Source organism: Engystomops pustulosus, chromosome 3, assembly GCF_040894005.1.
Source record: "Engystomops pustulosus chromosome 3, aEngPut4.maternal, whole genome shotgun sequence".
NCBI lineage: Eukaryota > Metazoa > Chordata > Amphibia > Anura > Leptodactylidae > Engystomops > Engystomops pustulosus.
Genome location: NC_092413.1, coordinates 183,417,727 through 183,444,001, shown reverse-complemented (window position 1 = coordinate 183,444,001; position 26,275 = coordinate 183,417,727). Strand labels below are relative to the sequence as shown.

General features: G+C 42.2%; 1 protein-coding gene across 2 annotated transcripts; it reads right to left on the bottom strand.

Moving 5' to 3' along the window:
• IWS1 (interacts with SUPT6H, CTD assembly factor 1) lies at nt 1–14,850 on the bottom strand. 2 transcript variants are annotated; one of them, XM_072143178.1, is made up of 15 exons: nt 14,643–14,850; nt 12,501–12,613; nt 10,919–12,416; nt 10,327–10,516; nt 10,140–10,197; nt 9,662–9,768; nt 8,375–8,525; nt 8,054–8,136; nt 7,168–7,297; nt 6,437–6,554; nt 5,229–5,340; nt 4,518–4,574; nt 4,212–4,323; nt 2,642–2,775; nt 314–440 (listed from the first exon to the last, which is right to left on the bottom strand). In XM_072143178.1, the coding sequence occupies exons 1-14, from the start codon at nt 14,674–14,676 to the stop codon at nt 2,647–2,649; spliced, it is 2,892 nt and encodes a 963-aa protein (XP_071999279.1). In that variant the 5' UTR covers nt 14,677–14,850; the 3' UTR covers nt 314–440; nt 2,642–2,646. The 2 variants fall into 2 exon arrangements, with proteins under 2 accessions (XP_071999280.1, XP_071999279.1); XM_072143179.1 differs by lacking the exon at nt 2,642–2,775 and having other exon boundaries at nt 1–440; nt 14,643–14,848.
• Nucleotides 14,851–26,275: the final 11,425 nt, after the last annotated feature.

The window sequence follows — 26,275 nt, the reverse complement described above, 5'->3', positions numbered from 1 at the left end:
TTAGAAAAACCAAGATAGAATTTTATTGTCCGAAATCCAGACACTGAGGTATGAAGAAAAGCTGATCTGTACAAACAGCATTAAATACGATCCAAAAATAAGGACCAGAGTATGTTTCCAGGGCGGTGTGAATAGGGGAAACAGAAGAAACTTTGCCTCTTGCAGGGCACAGAACACATTTACAGGGCCAGGAAAAAAAAAAAACATTAAAAACTATTGCAAAAGGCTCATGGAGTCCAATTCAGTGAACGCAACAGGACAAGTTCATAAAAAGCCCTGTCCCAATATTGGCAAGAAGAAAAGAGCAGCACATGTCACAAAGGCATCTTATTCCCTTCTATGCTGATTTTAACCGCATGGCCAAAGCGATTCTTCTTACGGATATCGGAGAATTTCCTCATTTGTTTGTCCAATCTGCTTACTCCTTTCTTAGAATTTCCCTAGAGAGAGAAAAGTGATTTAGTGTTTGTTCATTCAGCTTGTGTATAGAGGTTAACAAAGCAATGATTTTAACACAACCCATTTTTCTAAAGATTCCAATAAAAAGGTAAAACATCCATGCAAGGAACGCTGTTATGTAGCAATCTGTTATACAGGCATAAACACAGAACACTAAGACTGCAACACCCAACATTAAAATACAGAACATATAAATGCAGTCCAGTTTGCAAAAACCATTATCAATAAAAGACGACAAGTCCCTGTTTATAAATCTGAAAAGGTCTGGAAAGGAAATGTGGAGAAGATGGAGGGACAGAGATGCTGAAGCTAATGCTTCTCTAAGGGAATGACATTTAGATTGGATGAACTTTAACCCATTTGACCCAAATACTTTGCAGTAGACATATCTCCTTTCATGTCCAAAAATAGAAAACTTTCCAAACAACCCTCAGATGACTGCTGCCCTGTGCTACACGGTGAGGAAAAAAAAAAAAAAAAAAGGACACTCATTTGATAAAATTCTATGAAGACTTATTAGTGTTTAAACTTGATGGAGATAAAAGGTTTCAACACTAATAAGTCTTCATAGAATTTTATCAAATGAGTGTCCTTTTATATATATTTCCTTACTCTACAAGTCCTTTTTACATTGGCTTTGTGTTGCACTTCCGTGGTTCAGTGATTTTCCACGGATGCCTCAAAAAGCCATTGATTTCTATGGGTGTTTTCACATTGGTTTGTATTTTCACTGATCCATTGTCCATGGAGAGGGGAAAAAACAATAACAAAAACAAAAAAAAGCATCCCCCCCCCCACTGATGAGGCTGAATAATCAGGTGCGATGTTTTAAGAGCAATGTTAAACCTTCAGGTTTTTTTTTTTTTGCATACACGAAGACAAAAAAAACGGAAGAAAAATGGAGACACATCAGGGTCAAAACTGAAGCCGAACATAAACGCCAATGTGAAGTAGCCCATGAGAGACAATAAAAGTTCAAAGTAATGCAGCACCTTATCTGTAGGTAGAGCTCAAATAACGGTCCCGGATGGATCAAAGACATCCTAAGGTTTGAAGAGAATGTAAAATGTAATGTGACCGGAGCTCTCTATAGTCTTCAAGTCTCTTGGTTTTGATCCAAATTCAGACGTATTGTGTGTATACCTTTCAATAAAATCGCTTGACCATTATTATCCCAGACGAAAAAATTCAGTAGTTTATTATGAAATCTACTCACATAAAATCAGATAAAACTGCGCAATGTAAAATCCACGAGGACACGCCGGAAGAAGCTAAGGTGCGAAACCCAGGGTAAGAAGTGACTTGGCGTCCTCATGGATTTTACATTGTGCAATTTTATCTGATTTTATGTGATTAGATTTGATAATAAACTACTGAATTTTTTGGAACCGTCTACACTATGTCCGCATTCATTTCTCTGTATAGTGGGATATGCTACTAGGACAACTTTAAGGACTATATACTTGAGCGGTTCAGTGTCTGGATGGTGCCTTATTTTCATCTGGGATATTAATGGTCAAGCGATTTTATTGAAAGGTATACACACAATATGTATGAATTTAATTCAAAACCAAGTGACTTGAAGCTTGTACAGAGCTCCAGTGACATTACATTTTACAAGCCGATGAGAGAGTTGAGTTCAATAAACTTGCTCTATGCACTTAAGGGATTTCCCCTTTCGAACCACTGAATTCTGCATTAGTATTCATTTCGGCGATTCAAGGTTTTCATCCAGGACTAAACTCTTGTAGGAAACTGGCTTAAATCCACACAAAAAACACTCCCCTGTGCTACAGTTCATTGCAGGTTTACTCCTCTATTAATTTGGTGTAAGTGTAATATCTACACCAGCATGGACCTGAATGCTAAATTTACATAACTTTGTATCATAAATTACAATACATGCAGTTATCATAAAAGTGGTTTAGTTGGACCAAACGTTCCAAGTTGTAAACTTTGGCATAAAGACTAATATGTGCAAAGACTTGAGACTTTTGTCATAGATTTAAAAGGTTTAAAAAATCACTCGTCTTTTTTGTCCAAAGGTATTTTTTATATTTTGGTTTTGAATCATGCCACATGTTAGATATTGGTGAGTCAGGGAAGTAAAGACCCAGCGCATGCAGCGCACACCTACTGTCTTCACACTGGCACAGCGTAAAAGCACCTCACATAAAATTACCAATATCACAAGGGCATTCGGTTTCCCTCAATGCTGAATTTGATGGCATGATTGGTTTTAGTGAGCCTTCTCTGTTCAGCAAATCGTCTTTTGTGCTTTTCCAAACGACTTAAGCCCTTACGTGGACCTCCAAACTGAATCAAAGCAGGGAGGGGGGTGTAGGAAGGAAATGGGACAAAACAAAAAGAGCAAAGAAGGATAGCAAAGAAATTTAAGAAGTAAAACATTCTAAAGTAAACCTCTTCACACCCTGCGCCGTACATGTACAGTGCAGAGTTGCTACCACTGCATGAAGAGGGCACACAGGGTGAGCCTTGCTCATACAAAGGTGGGGTTTGCTGCATATACTGCAATACAGTAATACTGAAGTATATGGTAGGAACGATACCACATATACCCAAGTATAAACCGACCCAAGTGTAAACCGAGGTACCCAAATTTACCCCACACAAAGAAAAAAAAATATTATGAAAAATTAGCATTGAGAAAAGTCTAGAGTCAAAAATGCAACCGCTACTCCAGCAGTGCCCCCCCAATGAAATGCAGTGCTCTGCCATTGATGTAATGTCCCCAACAGTGCTCACCCCCCCCCCCCACAAATAATGAAATGTCCTCAGCAGATGCCCTGTAAAATTAAATGGGTTATCCGGGTTTTAAAGTTTCTGAGGGCAAGGCTGGGGTGGGCTAGTTAAACATAATAAACAAGTACTTACCTCCTCAGGCGCCGATGTCCGGTGCTGCGGTCCCTTCAATCCGTGCCCCTGTTTGTTTACAGGGGCACAGAAGCCGTGCACAACTTCCGGTCCGTGATGTGGCTGGCTCCTCCCATCCGTCCCCATCTCTCAGCGTTGTAAACGCTGAGAGATGGTGTCTGATGGGAGCTTCCGTCCGGCCCTGTATACAAACCGGCGCACAGAGGAGACCGGCCACGGCGCGGGGCATCGGCGCCGCCGTACAAGGTAAGTACATGTTTAAATAGGCCTCCCCAGCCCTTAGTAATTTTTAAGACCCGGATAACCCCTTCAATAAATTCTTCTATCATCAGCTTCCCAGCAATGCTGACAGAGGCACATCTATGCTCTGTCCTAACGCACCCGATGTGATGCGGCTGTGTCCCCAGCATCAAAACATAATAGCAGCTGCGGGCAGGCAGGCGCGCAGGTTGCCGGGAAGACAGAAGAAGCTGGGGCCGCAGGGTGAAGAGAAGCGCCGGAGGCAAGTATGGATTATTTTTTTCCCCAGTGATAAACAACATAACGGAAAACAGTAAGCTACTTTTACACCATTTGAAAGAACATTAAAATATTTTAAAAAGTGATCAAAAGGTCGCACAGTCCCCAAAATTGTAACACCAGCGCATCTCCAAAAAAAAAAAATTTAAATTAAAATGTCTTACATAGCTCCATATACCAATGTATGAAAAAGTTATTAGCGTCAGAAGATTTTTTTGAAAATGCATTAAAACAACATAAAACCTATATAGAAATTCTGTATCACAGTGATCATACCAAAGTAGAAAAGACAACATGTCCAGCTAGAGAGATCGCATCAAACCAATACGATAACTTACCCGGGAAGATTCCATTTCCACATTCCACTTTGGACGGACAACATAATCCTTATTAGAGGGCAGAGGAACTCTAGCTCGAGCACAGAAACCTGGGTCACCCGGACGTAATGCCCTAAACAAGAAAATGAAATTATTGCAAGTACCTGTAGATATTTTATTCTAACATCGCATTTACATCTATTACCTTTGTACCACCTTAAAATAGTAGCCAAGGGATAACAATGGGGCATATGTCTCGCCCGTAACAGTAGCATTTCACATTTACAAATTTTTAAAACAGATATGATGCACATTTCAAGCACTTACTTTTCTTCTCCAGTCAAAACTTTTTCCAGGTCCCTGCGAGGTGTCTGTCCCCCTGAGCTAAAGGGAAAGATACAAATCAAAACCAAATAGTTTCTTACATCTCCCATTCAAATGCCATAGCTACTTAAAGGTTTTGTCATCGGGGCTTCCTTTTGGCAAGTTCAGTTGTATTTCGTAAAAGCAACATTTTGTGATACACACCTTAAGTCACCACATTTATTTCAAGATGTAATAGTACATTTTATTTTGTTCAACAAAGGGAAATTTTTTTTTTTTAATTAGAAATTTGGGGATGGTTATTTTTTTGTTCTTTGCTTGTAGTTAAACATAAATGTATGTGACATCACACGTGTTTTTTACATTATTCTTTTTAGTTAAATTTAAATACTACAAATTAAAAAAACTTTAGTCCCACATGAGGAATCATTTGATTGCTTGTTTAATGAAACAACTAGGGTATCGGCACACGTTGTACAATGCATGAGGGATTTACGCCACCTGTAATCCTACAGCCATTCCACAAAAAAAGGAAATCAGCTAAATCGTCAGAATTTATGATGTGAATAACATTCAGATTTTGCCATCAATTCCATACACAATAATGAAATTACACTGCAGATGTGGCATGTGGAAATGTGGTGCGCCAGATATACACATAACATTATAAGTGTGCATTCACCCTTAGAGTTACATTCGTTTACTTTCAAGTACCTGCTCATCCTTCTCCGTTGCGGCATCTGTTCCAAATCCCTTTGTTCTCGCTCTTCTCTAGTCATCCCCTTGTAGTTAGAGGTCAACCCAAAAATAGGCCTTGACCATTCATCTGTAGGCATAAAAAAAATATCAAACAATGTAACTGCTGCTTAGTGATTTATATTAAAGGGAATGGGTCACCAGGCCAAAAATCGATATAAAGCCACAATAAGTACCTTGTAGGGCCGGTTGCCCGTGTGCCGGACACATCACAGTAGTAAGGTTTCGGGCACAGCAGTCAAGGAGGCACCGTCCGCACGGCCGCTTCTTTACATAACTGTGCCTCCTTATCTCTTCGTAGCCGCAGCAGGCCCTGCCTCCTGACTTCTTGTCCTCTCCATAGTCTGCTGTGACCTCGTCCCAATTCTCACGCATGCGCAGCGCACCTTTCTCCCTCACCATACATGCAGGGACGGAGCAGATGTCATGCACGAGAATTGAGACGAGATGGAGATTGCAGGGAGACAGGGACGTGCGGTTATGCAAAGATGCTGCCGTTTAGGGTCGGCATCTCCTTGACTCCTGTGCCTGGAAACCCACCCCCCAACTGAAAGCGGACCATGAAGTTAATTTTTCCGGCTTCAGGCAGCGGTCTCAATTTATAAAGACATGTCCGGCACACGGGCAACTGGCCCTGCAAGGTACTTATTGTGGTTTGATATTTATCGCCTGGTGACATGTTCCCTTTAAATACCTGCACCAATCAAATTAATTCCATTTACACACACTTCCCGCAGTATGCCTCTATACAACTACACAGGGGTTTACATCTTCTAAAGGCTTTTGTGTCAAATCATACCATGTAGTGTACATTTTAGTTGAATGCCTCTGCAGCACTAGAAATTGTATTATTCTACACAGCTCTTTGATGTTGGCCTTGGATGTCTGCCCTTAGGGCACTCATTTGTAACTAATCACATCTTCAAATGAGCATTAAAATAGTTTTCAAGAAACAGATCTCTTCATGTAAACTTGGTATATGCTGCCAACAATAACAATGTACCATGAGGAACAATGGAGGTTCTCAACATACTGCCTCGGACACATTTATTTTCTCGTGTAGGCCATTACATTTTTATAAGAAATACATATGTTAAAAAGAGAAATTGTTAGAGGAGCCTTTTCTGAGCTGATCAGACATTCTGAAGAGTTACCAATAGACATACTTATCAGTTTTCCTGCGATATCCTTGTTCGGCCTGGACTCTTTTGGGTGCTTGTACAAATACATAACAGCTCTTCCAATGCCGCTGTGTTTTAGTGTCTCCTGACTTACACTGGGGAGCTTAAGAGTTAAAGAAAAAATATAAATAAAAATTAGACATCCACATAACAGTTAGACATATGGGGGCCGGTGATACAATCGCATTATTTGCAGCCACATCAAGCCCCCCCATAAACGTCTAAGACACCCAGTTACAGTGTGGCGAGTACACAGTCTGCTGTTTTCACAGTGAATCTGCTCAGCTTTCGGTGTAGAGGGGAGGCGTTATTCAATGGATCATGCAATGCACTATTAACTCTTTCAGTGGTGGCAAAAAGAAAAAAAAAAAAAAAAAAACCCACAGCAATTCCATCATGGCTCAGACAGGACCTATATGGTAATATACAGAAGGCGGACCCAAGGGCCATGATCCTATTCATTTAAGCTGTATGGTTTGATGCACACAAATTTTCCAACTTACAAAAAAATAAAACGAGTACATGCAGTTTTCACTGACCCTATGCACCTGCTAAAGTTACTGGATTAATAAACTGGTTCTTGGCTGTGAATTGCCCATGTAGTCTTACTGCGAGTCCACAATTTCTGAGCCTGTGCACTTACATACTTTGACATACAGATAAGGTAACTGCTATTTATACATCTGAGAGGTCATCATGAGCAAGAGGAGCCTTACCTCTTGAAGAATCTTAAGCAGTTCTTCTCGGATCTTTAGCGCCGGCAAGCTGCGGTCAGGAAGGGGAGAAAGCCATTCTTTAATGGCGGACATCACTCCGCTGTCAATAAAGGTCTCTTTCAAATCTTGTCTGTAATAGAACGATAGACACATCAGCAAGTTTTATACTTTTACAGTTACCAATGAAAAATATTTTATCACTGTATATTGCCAGTACTAATCCATAAACTAGAGAGAATAACAGCTATGAAGACTCCTATACACTTCTCATAGAGCAGTTCTCAGCTGTATTGCACTATATTGAGTATGTGGTCAGACCCTGCAGGAAGCTGGAAAAAAACTGTCCAGAATCTTACAGTATAATTTTTTGTTTTTCTAATCAGGATTTTCTATGGCGAACAAAACAAATAAAAATTACACACTGTCCATCTCTGCATTGCAAAATGACCAATAAATAACCGTATTATCACAAGCAGTGAACTCTGTAACAGAAAAAAGCCTCCTTTTTTTGGGTCATTTTGCACAGGTTCCAGAAACAAAAACAACACATTACACAATCTGGTATCTCAGTGGCCATAAGAAAATGGCTCAATTTTGGATTTCCATCACTTTCACTTCATGCTGTACTTTCCAGCACATTGCATTGAATAAACAAATAGTGGCAGTTAAAAATTAAAAAAGCTCTGATACATCTATGGTTAAAAAAAAGTGTCTTTTGGAAGATGGGCAGTAAACAACCAAAAAAATAATAATAGAAAAGGCAAAAAGGTCAGAGTCCTCTAAGGGTTAATCTGCAGCCTTCAACGAGCTTGCAACAGAATATAGGCTGCTTGATGAGAAAGTACTATGGATCACAATAAAAGTCCGAGTATTGTACAGTTCTTACTTTTTTAGATGCATCACTACAGTAGGAAGTAATGTTAACTTCTTCAGAGCTGGCTTCTTGCTGGAGTTAAGATTTCGATCTTCCTAAAGAGTAAGTGAAACATGTTACCATTTTGCTTCCTTGTATTTCACATAAACCTTAGAGAGATTGTAAAATGTAAAGTAACCACAACCAGCACAGTTCTTTGGCTGTAAACACACATGCAGTTTTTGATGCTGGCCATTACAGAAGCACTAATCCAGGAACTCCAATTAAAGCTGGTAAAAAGTAATCAAAAACTCAAAATAAAAGTAAAACTATAGAGAGAGGAGTAACTCTTACCTCTGCTGCTTCATTCATCTTTATTATCATGGCATTCACAACATCGTCTGCATCGCTGATGAAAGTGCCACCGTCCCGATTCCTCCTCCGCTTACCACTCATGCGCTTCTTATTCTCTAACATAATTTCAAAGTCAGATTTGAAATCACCCCTGAAAGAAGGAGTTTAAGAAATATATTTGCAAATGATTTAATAAGTGCATATTCTCGGAACCTGAAAGGTTAAAGGACATTGCTTGAAATCTCACGCATGCACGATAGCAACTACTGTCGACAGGGAAGTACTGCGGCTGCGCAAGGAGTTGATATCACACATTTGGGAATTAATTGGGAAGTCCTGTAAAGAGGACCTGTCAGCACAAATAAGGCCCCCCATTCAAATATATCTACCTTATCCCCTCCCCAGCCCTCTCTATTTACATCAAATTTATTGATCTGTGTCATTCCAAAGTTTATAAAAATGTACCTATATGCTGTGACCACTCACAAAATAAGAGGTTGGATCAATGGACATCTGCTCCAACAGTCGGGGATATTCATAAGGTGCTGGCACTCCCCTTTATCTGTGCCCTCCTACTCCCCCGGCTTCCAGTTGTTACGTTTGCGCACGTTTAGTCAGTCCCCACGAGCGCTGTTAGCGTGAAGCCTGCAGCGCTTGCACAATAGATGCCTGTGAGGCTGCTGGCTTCAATGAAAGGAGACATCAGTGGGGTGGCGCATACGCAGTTGCTCCTGGCAAGCGTCGAGAGCTGGAAGCTGGCAGCACTTGCGCACTGGATGCCATCATCGTCGGCATCTAGTGTGCAAGGGCGAGAATTGGAGCCCGGGGAATTGGCTGCCTGTGAAGAAAGGAGTGTGTGGACTGACCTATAAGTATGTTATATTAGTGAAGTTTAAGGCCAGGGTTATGAAATTGACTGCTTTAGAAAGAGCCTGGGGAGTAGATTCAGTAGGCATGTTTGGATGGGGACCCTAATTTGTGGTGACAGGTCCTTTTTAACAATTGTTAGTATTTAACTAGCCCTATGGGGCAGATTATCAACCTGTCTGAAAGTCAAAATATTCTTAGTTCATCATGGCAACCAATTACAGCTCGGTTTTCAATTTACCAGTGCTCATGAATATTTTAAAGGGGAGCAGTGATTGGTTGCCATGGGCAACTAAGAATATTCCGACTTTCAGACCGCTTGATAAATCTGCCCCAATAAAACACACAAACACTAAATGAAAAAACACTTTATCCGAATATATTATAAAAATGCTCAGAAAGAAAAATTAAAAGTCTTACATATGCCCAGATTTCATATCAACGTCCGAGTCCGAATCTTCCTCTGCATTTGCTGTAGGTTTGGGTGCTGCTGGTTTTTCTCCTTCCAGGTCCTCTTGGTTAAAACCCTGTGTAAGGATGATCATAAAAAACAAAAATGGGCATGTCATTTGACTTGCCATCTGTACAACACATACATACATATATACATACGTATACATATATACAGGAACCTTTCACCAAGACAAGAATAGTCAGATGTGAATAATGAGTATAACAACTTTTTATATGCAGTTTCTGTTACACCTATAGAGATGGAAAATTCTAGAAACAAATTAGCTCATTGTGTGAAATTGTCTCGAAAGGCACCACTTCAATGACATTTATGCCCTTCACTATTTTATTGTTATTGCTACACTGCTATCTTGAAGGTGAACAATGGAAAAGACCATCACAGATGTGACAAGTTTTTAAGACAATTACATTATCCTCTTCTTACCGTAAACTCTTCCTCTTCTTCATCCCCTGACTCTCCAAAAATGTCTGCAATTAGATTTCTGCATAAAAAAAAAATTAGTAAAACCTGTTAATCCTTTTCCAAATATTATTTTAAAAAACTGAATTATGCAAGTATCTTGTACTGAATTCCAGAAAACATCTGTAAAAGAACAATTAATTTTACTTACTCCTCATCATTTCCAGATTCACTGTCACTACCAAATAGCTTATTTTCTCCACTCTTTGGCTCATCTTTAGCCTTTTCTCCATCCTCTGCTTCACTATCGGATGACACTGCTTTCTTTTTCTGAGTTTTCTTAGAGGGCTCGTCGCTGTCAGAGTCATCCCCATCTGACAGGATCCGACTCTTCTTATTGGCTGCATTAAAGTAACCAAATAGTTATGAACTATGCAAATAAGGCCCATAATATCTGAATAATTCAGGACTATACAGTGTAACACTGAAAAATAAACAGTGATCTAGTACAGTAGTTTATAATACATTTTGCAGTTGGTGTATTTTCCCTATGAAGGAGACATTACATTAGGGGTCAATACAAGAAGCCAATTCAAGGGATGGTCGAATTTCAGCTTTACCACTGGACAGGTGAGCGAACATTTTGGTCTGACCAATGGGCCCTCTCAGTCACAAAATTGCATTCCTTTATTCCTCAACATACTGAGCAGCAATATACTGTTTTGGGACAACTCCCATAATTGTTACGAATAACTGTGTGCATTGTAACTCAAACAATAGGCCATTATAGTCCTGTCCCATACCTGGCTTGTCTGCCGTTTCATCATCTTCGCTGTCAGAAAGAATAGTCTTTTTAGATGTTTTTTTGTCACCTTCTTCTTCGCTGTCTGAATCTGCCTTCTTTTTGCCACTTTCACTTGCACTGTTGTCACTGCCTGAACTTCGACGAGATACCCTTTTTTTCTTTCTCTTGGTCATTTTCCTTTCCTCTTCATCATCACTATCGTCTGAGGACAGAATTTTTCTTTTCATCCTGGGAAATTCATCCTCCGAATTGGCTGCGGCTTGTTTTGCCGGCGTTTCCTCTTCAGAATCACTGTGTACTGGTTTGCGAGGACGGTCCTCATCGGAGTCACTAGCTGCACGCTTGGAAGGAGCTTCATCATCTGAGTCAACAATTTTTGGTTTAGCAGGAGACTCATCTTCTGACTCACTAGCATTTTTTTTAGGGGTATCATCATCTGATCCCTTTGCAGCACGTCTAGCGGGACGCTTAACAGGTCTCTCATCCTCAGAGTCACTGGCCACACGCTTGGCAGGTGCTTCATCTTCAGAGTCACTGGCCACACGCTTGGTAGGAGCTTCATCTTCAGAGTCACTGGCCACACGCTTGGTAGGAGCTTCATCTTCAGAGTCACTGGCCACACGCTTGGTAGGAGCTTCATCTTCAGAGTCACTGGCCACACGCTTGGTAGGAGCTTCATCTTCAGAGTCACTGGCCACACGCTTGGCAGGTGTCTCATCTTCAGAGTCACTGGCCACACGCTTGGCAGGTGCCTCATCTTCAGAGTCACTGGCCACACGCTTGGCAGGAGCTTCATCCTCAGAGTCACTGGCCACACGCTTCTTTGGGGTCTCATTTTCTGAATCGCTGGCTGAACGTCGCCTAGGGGCTTTGCGCTTCTTAGGCGTCTCATCTTCAGAGTCACTGGCAGCATGATTCTTAGGGGCGTCATCCTCCGAGTCGCTATCTACATGTTTTTTTTGGATATCATCCTCCGAGTCACTGCCTGCATGCTTCTTTGGAGTCTCATCTTCTGAATCACTGGCTGCGCGTCTCCTAAGGGCTGTGCGCTTCTTAGGGGTCTCATCTTCAGAGTCACTGGCAGCATGATTCTTAGGGGCTTCATCCTCCGAGTCGCTATTGGCATTCTTTGAAGGGGCTTCATCTTCTGAATCATTTGCTTTAGCTCCACTTCTTTTAGAAGGTCTATCATCTTCAGAATCACTAGCTGAATGTCTAGATTGTACCTCTTCTTCAGAGTCACTTGCAGCCCCTTTAACAGGAGTTCCATCTTCATCTCCACTATCCTTTTGTCGGGGGGCCTCGTCCTCCGAGTCACTGGCACCATGATTATTAACTCCTTCATTTTCAGAGTCACTAGCATTGCGATTAAAACTATCGTTCTCCAAGTCACTGGAGTTGCGTGGCCTCCGATCCTCATCGTCTGAATCATTAGCTTCGTTCTCTGAACCGCTGCCTCCACCTTTGTTCTCTTCTTCAGCATCACTGTTGTCATTCTAGGGGATGGAAACGAAAATTTGATTTGTTCAGAGAACATGAAAAACAAACAATATTTACAAGGACACAATTTTTTTTCATACTTCATATCTATTCACTGGACTGTCACCCTCTGATCCATGCTGATCACGGTCATTCCCTTCGTCGTCAGAGCCAGACTCGCGCTCATCTTGCACTGGAGTTGCACCACCATCATCTGCAAACAAAGATGAAAAATCACTGATCTGCTATGGACAAATAACAGTCCTAGTTTCATTGAAGGCATTCTGAAAATAAATCTATCCCATGATTTAACAGCTACAACGCTCCAGAGGTGCACTCCTTTCTAACCCACCTGCTGCCTCCTCCAGCCATCTCCTCCCGATGTCAGTCGGCTTAGCAGATTGCAGAAGGGGAGGGCCACAGAAAGGCCAATTCCCCTTGGGAACAGTGATATATAATTATTACTTTATTTAGCGAACGTGCATTATGTATATGCTGACTGTAACTAAAAAGCTATTCATGGGTTGTTTCTCACTGTGGTTTGTGAGAAAAGGTTCCTGTATAAATGAGGAATAAAGATTAGGGTACAAGCAGCAGCCGGGATGTTTTCGCTGGGATAATATTAGAATTTATAAAGTGAGAGCTATAGCTAAGAAAACATCTACCTGCTCTTGCCATTGTGCTGTGATATTTACCGGCATCTGTTTTCTTATATTGTTTTTGTATTGTGAAAAATGCCAAAAAAAACCCAAAACAGACTGTGTATGAAAGAAATCCACATTTATTGGGGTAAGATATCAATAATATTGATTATGATAGGGAACCAACAGAGAATTTCTGCACCAGTCAGGTGTTTGCTATTGCCACCTAGCTGCACTCTTTGCGGTGGACAGAGGTAGAAGAAGCAGTCTGTATACATAGTTTATACGGTTGACATACATACATACATACATGTCTATATGTTGTTTAAGGGTCAACCAGAGACGTAGAGGTCTTGTCTTCCAGTAAATACAACAATAACAACCCCACTAATCTTATATTCCTGGCCTATCCTATAAAAATGGAATTAATCCCTTAATCCACCATGACACAACCCTATGCCATGGTCTGGTTAGGGATGTATGGAGTGGGATCACAGGTATAATACAGCAGACACCAGCAGTTAACTATGCAGAGGCGGTTCGTGGGCAACAGAATATTTGTCTCATAGCTGGGTGCTAACCAGAGGGTTCCAGTCTTGTCACTTTCTATTAATAGTTGTATTGCAGTATACTGTATAAACAAACCGGCTAGGAGGTTAAAAAAAAAATATGGGAAAAAAAAGTAAAACCACTCCCTTTCCTAAAATCCATATATGAACAATTTCTCTCACAGATTATAAGAATCAGGAAAAAAAATATTAAAGGCTTTTGAGATATTGGACTTTAAGAACAATAACGCAAAACTTAAAAAAAAAATTGTGGTTTAAGAGGTTAAATAGGTTTGCTTTGCTAAAAACATCTTGTCTTCCCATCGCTGCTTTACCCATTCATTTTGCAGCAGAGATGATAGAAACAGACAGTTTTCCGTAAATCTCATTGAGGAAACCAGGAGCACAGGAAGCGAAGCACTGCGTCATTACAGTCTGATGCAGAGATGCGCATGTATGATAAAAGGAGCCCCTGTTTTCCTACAAAACACCAGCACTGAACTATCTGTAAAGAGTTTGTATGTTATCGCCGTGTTTGCATGGGTTTCTTCTGCTTTCCTCCTACACTCCAAAACATACTGGTAGGTTGATTAGATTGTGAGCCCCATTAGGGAACAGGGACTGATTTGGTAAGCTCTGTGCAGCGCTGTGTAATCTGTGTGCGCTATCAATAAAGAATGATTATTATTATGGAGGTCTTCATGAGAGGTGTAGCCCACTACACAGAGCATATAATACCAGTGATGGGAGTCAAATAGATTTCCATAGAATCCAGAATAGAAAGCATCATCCCAAAGTCATAACTACAGACAGAAACGGTAAGACTGATACACATCACATGGGGAGGTGGGGTCCCTTTAATAGCTGATCCCCCATACAGGACAGGCTGTGACCCCATATACTACACACCTGTAGTGTAAGGTACACCCTCCTAACACCTGAGCCGGGGCTACAGCTCCCCCATAGGACAGGCGGACTCACTGCCCTGGCCCTCCGCCTCCCGCTGTACCTCTCAGGTAGAGAAGCACTGTGGCAGCTGGGGCCCGCCTCTTACCTGAGTGCTCCGGGCTGTAATAATCCGCCTCCATGACTTGCCTCCCACAAGCCGAGATCCCGGAACTAAGAGACGCGATCAGCGCCCTCCGCTTACGGTGTTAGCGAAGTAGTTAGAATGTGTAGGCCGCGGAAAAACCGGGTTGCGCATGCGCCGTAGGAGCAGCACGGAGCGGGGTCAGTACCTGGAAGAGGCGGCGCAAAGACGTCACGTTATCACCACGTGACCCGGGGAAACAAGGGCGGGAAACCATGCGGGCGGAAGTGCGCAATGTGAATAGTAGATGCTAAAACATTGTGAAATGGAAGAGACAAACTTATAATTCGTGGCGTTAGTACACGTCACTATTTTAGGGAGTAAAGTTCATCTGCATTTGTAATATTGTCAATGGTTATCTAGGCACAATTCTTAGACTTTGGTGACAACCACTAATATTAGAACAGGGCTCTCAGTGCCAGCTTTATACTTAAAGGGGGTGTCTAGGTTTTAGTTTGTTGTTTTATACAGACTCCAGGGGGGTTACAGAAATAAAAGGTACATACACTCAGCTCCAGTGCCTCCTGTCACCACTGTGTGTATACAGAGGCTCAGCAATGGCGGCACATTTAACCCTTTTGCTGCAAGGCATTTCTGGAAATTTTGATGCGTTTTTGGACAAAGCCGTTTTTACAGTTTTGACATATACAAATAAAACCTTAATTACTGCATAAAGATTTATACTAAACCCCAACCATATATTTTCTTAAAGTAGACACTTGGCCGATTTTTAAAATCACATTACAGAGTTTATAGACAAAGGCGCCTTCATGCAATTTTGATTAAAAAAATAAATAAATGTTTTTAAATAATGCCTAAAAATTGGCCAAACATGTACCCTCAAACAGAAAGTATATATCTTCACACCTGCTAAATTTAATAGATGGACATGTCACAGATACCTCATATGTCATATATTCACTAAATAAATCATCATAATATCAGTTAAACCTAAAATAAACAAAAATCTGCTTTTCAGCTACTACCTGCAAAATATAGCAATAAAACAGATAAAAAAGTAAAGACACCTCTACAATCTGTATACTTTTTGAAGCAGACAACCAGTCGACTGAATTTGTTTTAATTAACAATTGACAGTCTGTGCCACCGTCATTCAACTTTGTAAAAAGAAAATGTATTGGAAATGCAATGAAAATGTAGATTTTTACATAAAACTCACATCAAAGTGGAGGTTTAGGCCCCAATAGGGATGTAGAAATAATAACACATTGACACAATAACACAAGTGATGATTCATATATACCACAAGATCAACAAGAATTTACACTCACAAGAATGCTAAAACAAAAACAAGCACTATTTGGTTACAATCCACAAATGTGTTTAGACATATGTAAGTCAAAATATTTTTTTTTTTTAGAAATCATAGCCTGCCATGTATACAAAAATAACACTACCACTTTCATGCAACTTTGCAGCAACAGTAATAATGTCAGGATCAGTGGTAGTGGATCCTCTGTACCACCACGGACGATGACATAAGCTGACACCTGGAACCGGAGTCTAAGTGGTACCAGAGCCCGCCGCTGGTACCACCAGGTTGTTCCACAGGCGCGACCTTGTCCGCAGTGGTGGGTAAGGAGAAGTACAGAAACGTCAGGCAAACTCATGGTCGGGGACAGGCAGAAGAACGAGCCAGGCAAAACAGGATTGGAGTCGGGGATGTAGCGGAAGGTCAGGACAGGCAGCACAGGATCAGAGTCAATAACGTACCCAGGGTCACAACCGGGATTCAAAAACACAGTAAATCGCATGGAACAGCTTTCTCTGAGGCAATCGGCCGGCTTTTATCAATTTCCTGGAGATGGCAAGCACCAATTAGCTGTGCGGTGGACTGCCAGAGCAGGAACACGGACAGGTAATGCGGGAGAGGAGCCGGGGGCCAGGGAGAGGCACGGGTATGCCCGCAACTCAGGATGTGGGTCGTGGGGACACCTGAACAGCGAGCAGAGACATCCAGATCTCCTATGGAGGAGTTCCCAATCTCCTATGGAGTAATTCCTCTCAGCCGAAGAAAAAGTTTTAGAGAAAAACCCACAGGGAAGCGTTTGGCCTTTAGGCCCTTTCTGAGTGAGAACAGCTCTGGCACCTACCGAGGAGGTGTCAACCTCAAGCTGGAACGGTTTCTCTACATCTGGCCATGTCAGAACAGGAGCAGAAGCAAAGGCAGACTTCAGTTTAGAGAACGCTTCCTCATCCGCCGGAGGCCAGAGTCTGAGATCAGCGCCTTTTCTTGTTAATGCCACAATGGGAGATACGAGAGAAGAGAAGTGTGAAATGAATTGCCTGTAATAATTTGTGCAGCCCATGAATCTCTGTATGGCACAAAGTCCTACAGGGCAAGACCACTGAAGTACCACAGACAACTTGGTTGGATCCATCTGTAGGCCTTTATCGGAGATGATGTTTACGAGAAAAACGGAAGGCTCTTCAGATGGAACTGACACTTGTCCAGTTTGGCATGGAGACGACTGACCCTTAGGTGCCTAAGAACTTGTCATACGTGGACTTGATGAGTCTCCAGGTCAGCAGCGAACACCAATATGCCGTCTACGATACTACGACACAGGTGTATAGCAAGTTTCTGAAGATGTCATTTACTAAATTCCTGAAATACTGCAGGCGCATTGCACAGTCCAAAGGGCATGACCAGGTATTCAAAGTGCCCGCCTCGGGTGTTAAAGGCGGTCTTCCACTCAAAGCCCTCACGGATAAGATTATATGCCACTCGAAGGTCCAATTTAGATAAGAACTTGGCACCATGGAGGCGGTCAAATAGTTCCGTGATCAAGGGCAGCTCATACCGGTTCTTTACTGTCACTTTATTGAGCCCCCTATAATCAATGCAGGGGAGGAGAGAACCGTCTTTCTTGGCCACAAAGAAAAACCGGCGCCAGCAGGAGAAGAGGATTTGAGGATGAACTCCTTCTGCAGATTCTCCTTGATATAGGTCGACATGGCCTCAGTTTCGGGCATGGACAGCTGGTAAACTCGACATCGTGGCTGAAGCTCTATAGAAAAATCGTATGGACGATGCGGTGGTAGAGTCTCTGCTTGCTTTTCAGAGAAGACGTCAGCATAGTCCAGATAAGCAGCGGGAAGACCCTCCAGAGACTTGAGAGACGAGGAAGATGGCATAGCAGAGACCAGATGGAGAGCCATAAGACAACGAGACTGGCATTCAGGACCCCAGCGAAGAACCTCCCCGCTCTGCCAGTCGAGGACAGGTCCGTGTTGCTGTAACCAAGGATTTCCCAATAGAACTGAGGATGTGGAATGGGGAAGTACATAGAAATACAGTCTCTCTTTATGCAAGGCACCAACTTGCAGACATATTGTCTCAGTGCAATACTGGACTGGGTCACAGAGTATCTGCCTACTGACGGACGAGATATGCAGCGGCTTCTCTAGATGGACCAGAGTGGCATCCATGAAATTCCCTGCAGAGCCGGAATCCAGGAAGGCCGAGACTTGAACCAGACCACTGGTTCCAAAACTGAGCAGAACAGCAATATGCAGGTTCTCCCAAGAACCCTAGGTGAGTGTGTTTCCCTGGAAGCAGAGGATGTCCTCTTGTCTGCTCTTGGGGAGTCATAAGCCATGCTCTATCCACCTCCATGAGTTCCTTGGAGGAAGATAGAGGTGGATTTTGAAAAACCAGGGCCAGGCGGGGAAGGCGTTGAGTCTTGATCAAGATATTGCTTTTCGAGGCGCTCAGAGAACCAGATGTCTATCTGAGTAACCAAGGAAATAAACTCACTCAGGGAAGATGGCAGGTCCCGTGCAGACAAGGCATGTTTGATCGGTCCGAAAAGTCTTTTTTTAACCCATTAACGACTTGGCCTTTTTAGTTTTTTCACTTCCATTTTTCACTCGACACCTTCAAAAGTCTATAATATCCACATAAAGAGCTCTGTGACGGCTTATTTTCTGCGTAACAAATTGCACTTCCTAGTGACGGTATTTAATATTCCATGCCGTGTACTGGGAAGCGGGAAAAAAATTCCAAATGCAGTGAAAATGGTGAAAAACCACATTTGCAACGTTTTCTTGTGGGCTTGGATTTTACAGTTTTCACTGTGCGCACCAGATGACATGTCTACGTTATTCTTTGGGTCAGTACGATTACGTGGATACCAAATTTGTATAGGTTTTATAATACATTTACAAAAATTAAAACCTGTATAAAAATTTGGGGGGATTTTGCCATCTTCTGGCACTAATAACTTTTTCCATACTTTGTACAGAGCTGTGGGTGGTGTCATTTTGTGCAACTTTTGATGACATTTTCAATGCTACCATTATTAGGACTGTAGGACCTTTTGATCACTTTTTATTAATTTTTTTATGTTTTCCAAAATGGCAAAAAAATGCCATTTTTGACTTTGGACGCTATTTTCCGTTACAAGGTTAAACGCAGTGAAAAACCGTTATTATATTTTGATAGACCGAGCATTTTCAGACGAGGCCATACCTAATGTGTTTATGATTTTTACTGTTTATTAATATTTATATCAGTTCTAGGGAAAAGGAGGTGATTTGAATTTTTAGATTTTTTTATTATAATTTTTTTTTAAACTTCTTTTTATTTTTACTTTTACTATTTTTCGGACTCCCTAGGGTACTTTAACCCTAGGTTGTCTGATTGATCCTACCATATACTGCCATACGGCAATATGGCAGTATATGGGGATTTTACTCCTCATTCATTACAATGTGCTGATAGCGGGCGGCAATTGACGTGAAAGCACCTGTGATCGGTGCTAGCACCGATCGCGGGTGTTACCGGTCAGACTTTGCTGAATTTTGCAGCAGAGACTTACCGGCTATGGAGAGAGCTCGGCCCGCGAGCCCTCTCCATGCATCGGAAAGGGGTTAAAGGTAGCAAGTAAGGTTGCTCCATTCCAGTCCAGCTTCGAGGCTAAGGTACGGAATTGAACTGCATAGTCACCAACAGAAGAGTCCCCTTGCCGTAAGTTCAGCAGGGCAGTCTCAACAGATGACGGCCGGGCTGGTTCCTCGAAGACGGATCGGAATTCATTGAGGAACGTGGGAAGTCACCCGTGACCATGTCCCTTCTGTCCCAGAGCTTTCCCAGATAGAAGGCTGATTCCCGAAAGCCAACTTCGAACTCTCTGTGATGAACTATTTGGGCATAAGCTTGATATGCAGAGAGCACTGCGTGATGAACCCCCAGTACAACTTGGGATCACCATCATATTTGGATGGCATGGATAGACGCAGTCTTGGTTCTGCAGTAGCGGAGGGTACCGCAGGAACCGGATGCTGCTGCAGGGATGACAATAGCTGCTGTAGCATAGCAGAGACTTGACCAAGTTGCTGAACGTGCTGGCCATTTAAATCTCCGAGTGCCGGCAGGAACGCAGACAGGTAAGGCAGGGGGGGAGCCGGGGCCGCAGGGAGGCATGTGTGTGCCTCCCCAGACGCGGGGGCACCCCTGACAGATAAAATGCAAAAATTACATTTAAGTTCAAAATTTCCACTACAATATGTACAAAAATTGACTACTTAAATGAAGAAAATGTACTTTCCTAAAAATGGTAAGATGTGAGGAGTTCATACATACCACACATGTGTATATTCCCCAAAGTATGCAGCAAAGGGAATGTTAAAAGCACAGGGGACAAACTTATTTTGCAGAGAATTGCACAGAGCTTCACACAAATATATTACTGTATGATCTCTTCCACTACAGTTACAAAAATGTCATGGGTGCTCCAGCAATCCCCGTGTCCCTGCGTGTGCCCCTGGAGCCCGGCAGATCTTACCTCCCCTGACTCCAGCGGCGGTCTCACTGACTCACGTGTCTTGGCACGCGTCCCGTCTCCTAGGGCGAGCGTTCGCGGGCTCTCAAAGATTTAAAGGGCACACGTGCCGATAATTGGCGCTGGCCTGCTATAATTTCCTGCCCCTTCCTGTGATCCTTGCCAGATCTTCAAGCTATTCCTATGAAGTGAAAGCCCTCCGTATTCCTGTGTCTCCAGTGTTCCTGTGTCTCCAACAATCCTGTGTTCTTGTCCCGTGTGCCAGCACCAGGTTCCTGACTTGAGTCCTACTGTCTTTGCTTCGCTACCTTGGCTACCACTGCGGGCTAGTCGTACCTGTGAAACGACCTGGTGGTACCCCGCCGCAGAAAGACCATCCCGCTTTGCGGCAGGCTCTGGTGAAGACCAGGTGCCACTTAGACTCTGGTCCTAGTACCATCTCCCGCGGTGGTCCAGAGGGTCCACATACTCACAACCCTGACAAAAGATGAATAAATATATATCCATAAACCAAACTAATGAGATAACAGATGTGCGCCATTGTATTAGCCACACAATAACAGAAACTTCTGCGGTTTATAAAAATTTTAGTAAGAAAGCCATAACATAGGTATAAATAATGGAGGATGGTGTGAAATAAAAACTGGATTCAGAAATGTGTGTGTGTTACATATAAATTTTAGGACATATTCTGGTTTGTGGTTTTAATATGTAGCCTCATCAGGCAAAGAGGATCGAATTTTATCCTTTTGCTCAATTTATGTAAAAAACACCATTGCTCTATATATGACAATCAGAGAGCTAGTGTACTCTTAGATTGTTCTGGGGAGGAGAGGGTTAATAACATGAACATTAGTTACCATTATCCCTTATCAAAATTTAGCAACATATAAAGTCAATATTTACTGTATCTGTGAGGTATCAGCAGCTCCTCTCTGTACCTTCCTCTAAGTTCTTCCTGCAGCCTGCAGTCTAAGAATCCGGAAGGGGACACACTTCAGTGGGCTATAACTTCGGCTCTGTGCTTTCTAGAATCTCTGTTCTTTTTTCTTTTGAAATCTTTCATATGAATCTAAGATTGTGTTTCTATGTACCAGTGAACCAGAGAAATTAACTATTAACTATTGCACTTGAAATTCTCACTTTTAACGTAAATATATCCATTACCTGCCACCCTACAAGGACGTGTGAGATGCAGGGAAAGGCGTTGTCCACTTTTAGCAAAGAATTGATATTGTTTGTGTAAAGAAACGTTATACAATTTTTAAATATTTTTTCTAGAAGAATCAATTGCTCATAGTCTTCTAGATCTCTTCTTGCTGTCCTGCTATAGGAAGCTTCTATGTATGTATATGCAAATTAGCCTTTTAGTTCACAAAGGGTGTGGCCAAGAGCTGTGTGTTGCGCCGTCTCTTGCCCAGTTTCTTTGTCCCGTTTCTCCCTCTCATCATGGTTAGACAGTGCCCTGCATCCATGTGACCTGGGCAGCAGAGGTCACACCAGTCATATCATCCACACCCATAAAAAAGGAATTAAAGGGGTTGTACACTTAAAGGAAACCTACCACCACAAATCTACCTATAAAGGTAGATCGGGTGGTAGGTGAATCAATGGGACGTGAGGATAGCCCTTTTAAGGGCTAATCCTCACGTCCCCGCACTGTTTTGTAAACTTTTATTACCCTAATATGTTAATTTACTTATGCGGCTACTGGGGCGTGGAGTAGCCGCATCTGAGGTTACACGAGGCGGCTACTCCACGCCCCGGTAGCCACTTTACCCCTCGTACTCACCATGTTCGGCGCGCAGCTGCTCGTAGCTGCGCGCCCTCGCCCGCCGATCCTGCCGTCTGCGCATGCAAAAATTTTCCAATATACTTTCTGTGTTAAATCCTCAAGGTTTACTAGATCTCTGGTTTCTATTATTCTATAAGAAGCTTCAGGGTGCAGTCACACCAGGATCCAGTAGCCGGTGTCTTGCACTATGTATGATTGCACCCTCATTGTTTACTTCCAGTGGATAGAAGTATGTCCATGGTCATGTGATGTCACACAGTTGCACAAGACGTTAGTATCACAGAGAGTAATCAGAGCTGTGTGATACTAACAGCTCACGCACCAGTGTGACATCACGTGACCGTTGACAGATTTCTATGCACTGGAAGTAAACATAGAAGTTTTCTATAGAAGGACAGCAAGCAGAGATCTAGAAGAAAATTGTATAACTTTTCATTACACAAACAAACCCTTTAAGTGGACAAAACCTTTAAGTACAAAGTTGAGCCTTTGACCACATTCACACATGGTGTTCTCATTTCAGTTACAATCCATTTACACTATCTGTGAGCATTAAAGCGATGTGAATGCAATGTTCAGGCATTGTAAACAAATTGTAAATGTTATTCAAATGCAAAGTGTGAATGCAGCCTGTAAGGCCGCTATATAATTGATGGATTGTGCTTCTGGTTCCAACCCCTATGTTAAACTACTTTTTTTTTACGACATTCACTGGGAGACATAATAATGGCTTAGCCCATACCTGTGTGTATTGTGGGTTGCAGGAGGACCGTGAAAATGCATTCATATGACAGGGTTGGAGTTGGAGTAGTGGGGAGTTTCCCTTATACTACTTAGATGTATATTTTCATCCACTTACTGATTGTGGTACCGTGACTGTGGTAATCTTATATTTGTTATCCACAGCCTCTTTCCTTCTAAAAGCAACTTTTAAATTTATGCTAATTAGTCTGAAGGGCCAGTTGTTAAATGTACCCCTCCAAGCTATAGCATTAAAGGGTCTTACACCTTCTTATCCTCCCCTACTACCAGTAGGCTCTTTCCTCCCACTGTGTTCTAAAACATTATATTAAAAATAGTTTTTTTAGAAGAAAGGAGTCCATGAATAACAAATATAAGGCTTAGGCCCCTTTCACACTTGCATTTTTCACGTGCGTTTTCTGCGCGTGCTTTTGACACGCAGAACTTGCATTGCACTCTGACCCATTGTAATCAATGGGTCTTTTCAGACTTGCATTTTTTTCACGCACGTTTTTTTTAACGCACGTTTTAATCTCAGCATGCTCTACTTTTGCAAGTCGCGCGTGTGAGAAACACACCATACAAATCTATCGAGATGCATCAAAAACGCATTGCACTCTGAGACACTTGCAAGTGCAATGCAAGTGCAATGCGTTTTTCACGCATCAATTGCCATAGAAAAGATAGAGCTCAGTCCTGAGTCCATTTCATGCGCATTTTCTGCATGTAAAAAACGCATTGAAATTGCATTGAAATTGCATTGAAAACGCGCGTGAAAAACTGAGACACTGAACAAACTCTGACTGAAAACTGATTTCACTCTGATGCAAAATGTGCGTTTTTCACGGACCAAACCCTGATCGCACCCTGATCAGACTCTGATGTGATCTGCAACGCAAGTGTGGAAGGGGCCTTAGAGGTTGTGGATCCTCTGAACCACTGAGGACGATAACACAAGCCACTACCTGGGACACTAGTCGGGGGCAGGCAGGAGGTCAGGACGGGCAGCACAGGATTGGAGTTGGAGACGTAGCAACATGTCAGGGCAGGCGGCAAAGGAGCAATACCAGAAACGGAACCAGGGTAACAACGGGAATTCATACAAACAGCACACATGTGCCGACGAAGCGCCCGGCTGTGGCGCGAAACGTGTTGTCATTTTTATTCATCCGATTTAATCTGTATGTATTTTATCCTGATTAGAATATTAAATTGAGTCACGATTGAGCTTTACGTATAGCTGTGATTCCTTGGGCTGCGCCAGAAGAAGTCCCTATTTTTTATCTGGTATCCATTGAGGAAATTACAATACACATCTTTTGGATCCACCTATGCATTTTCTACAACCCGAGGAGAGCAAATCACCCACGGGCAAGGACGGGGCAGCACCCAAAAATGTGATCTGATAGTGTTGTGCCTGATTATACAACCACTAAAGGTGAGCGGAATACACATATGAATTCATATACACTCAAAAGAAATCACTTTTATTTGCACTAGGCAGCGCCTGTTGTTTTTTCTTTCCCCTGTCTTGCCAAAAAAGTTGGTGCACTCTGTTGGAGCAGTGCAGGGGGAGACAGATTAATGAAATACATGCGCCAGGTATCCTGACTCTGGTCCACCCTGCACATTTCAGAGGCAAACTGCACATAGTACAGACTGCACTGATAAATGTGTGCCATTGTGTATAGCTAGCCTTATGATTCCTGACATAAATTCACTTCCTCTTCCTGTAGCCACCACTAGAGGGAGCTCAGTGGCTTTCATTGCAGTCACTAGCAGCAATGCTTATTCCTATGCTCCCCCTAGTGGGCTACAGGCAGAGAGTTTTATCATTCAGAGCTGTCTAATGAGTGCTTGAGGGTTTATTGAAAGGTAAAGTATTTACTATGCATTTTTTAAAATGAGCATTAGGAGAAAATGTGTGGGTGGACGGTCCTCTTAGCTGTACTTAATGTACTGTTGTATGTTCTGTACAGAGACAATAGAACAGCACTTGTGAATGATCCTTGTGGTACAAATATCATATAAAGATCCTTCGTGCAGAACTTTTTCCTTTTACCATTCAACTTGCAGCAATCAGCAGGCTGCCACACACAACCTGCACCCAAAGCAATATGCAAGAAATACAAAAGGAAAACTCAGGCACACCCAATCTTGGTGTAACAAAGAGTCCAACTTTATTTCAGCTTTAAGATATTGTATAAATAAAAACCTCACATACCAGCAGTTCAGTTATCAGTTGTCCTTTATGAAGAAGGCTGACGTCAAAACAATATACAAGCAATATCGTTCTCCAGCAGCTTGGCTCTGGTTTATCAATAGTTAACCTGCCACACACATTACTCCTTTGCTCTCTGTTTTATCCTTACCCAATCACTATTTGGGGCCTGGTCTCTGATATCTTGTGATTCTGATTTCTGTTTTCATGTATACTGATCTTTGGCTTGTGTTTTGACTATTCTCTGCCCTTCTGATTTTGTACTGGTGAGTGCCAGCTCATTTTCTTCTTCTATATGAATTTGCTACATTGATCTTATGGACTTCTGAGTTAGAGTACCTCCACATATCTTCATGATCTATACCCAGTATTTTGTCTCCCACAAACTATTGTATGGTGCACCCCGGATTATAGCTGTGTCCCTCACACCTTCTTTTTATCATTGGTTTTGTATTGGGTTTGTCCTGTTGGTGTCAACCCATCTCTGCTGGCTACTCTTACGGTAATTGTTTGTATTGTATTGTCTTGTTCTGTCTGCATATTGTCCACTTTGTCTCAGGGAGGGAACATCTCATAGTTGTCTGTCCACTGCCTAGGGTAGGTCGGGCAATAGGCACCAACAGGTGACAATAGAGTTTTGTCTTAGAACCTACTGTTTCTGACTGTGTCTCAGCCCTTTGCCAGACCCTGCATTACAACCTCCTGCATTATCAGTAAATCCATAATAATGGAGAACTCTGAAAGGGAGACATTGCTTAACAAAAGAAAATAATTTTAAATTATGCAAATACATCATAATTTTGTGGCATGTTTCTCATATTAACTAAGCCAAGTAATAGGATGTGCGCAGTGCGACCATACTATCATCCAGCATCAAGCACTTTGATAAATCTGTTGCAGGATAAGACTGTGTAGTTTAACTTGAAGGCACTTTTTCTAAATTTGCAGCTCTATGTCTGGTTCTGTTAGACTTTTCGATGGCAGAATTTGTTTCTTGCATTCTTTTTAAAGATAGTGAGGAAGATGTATCATT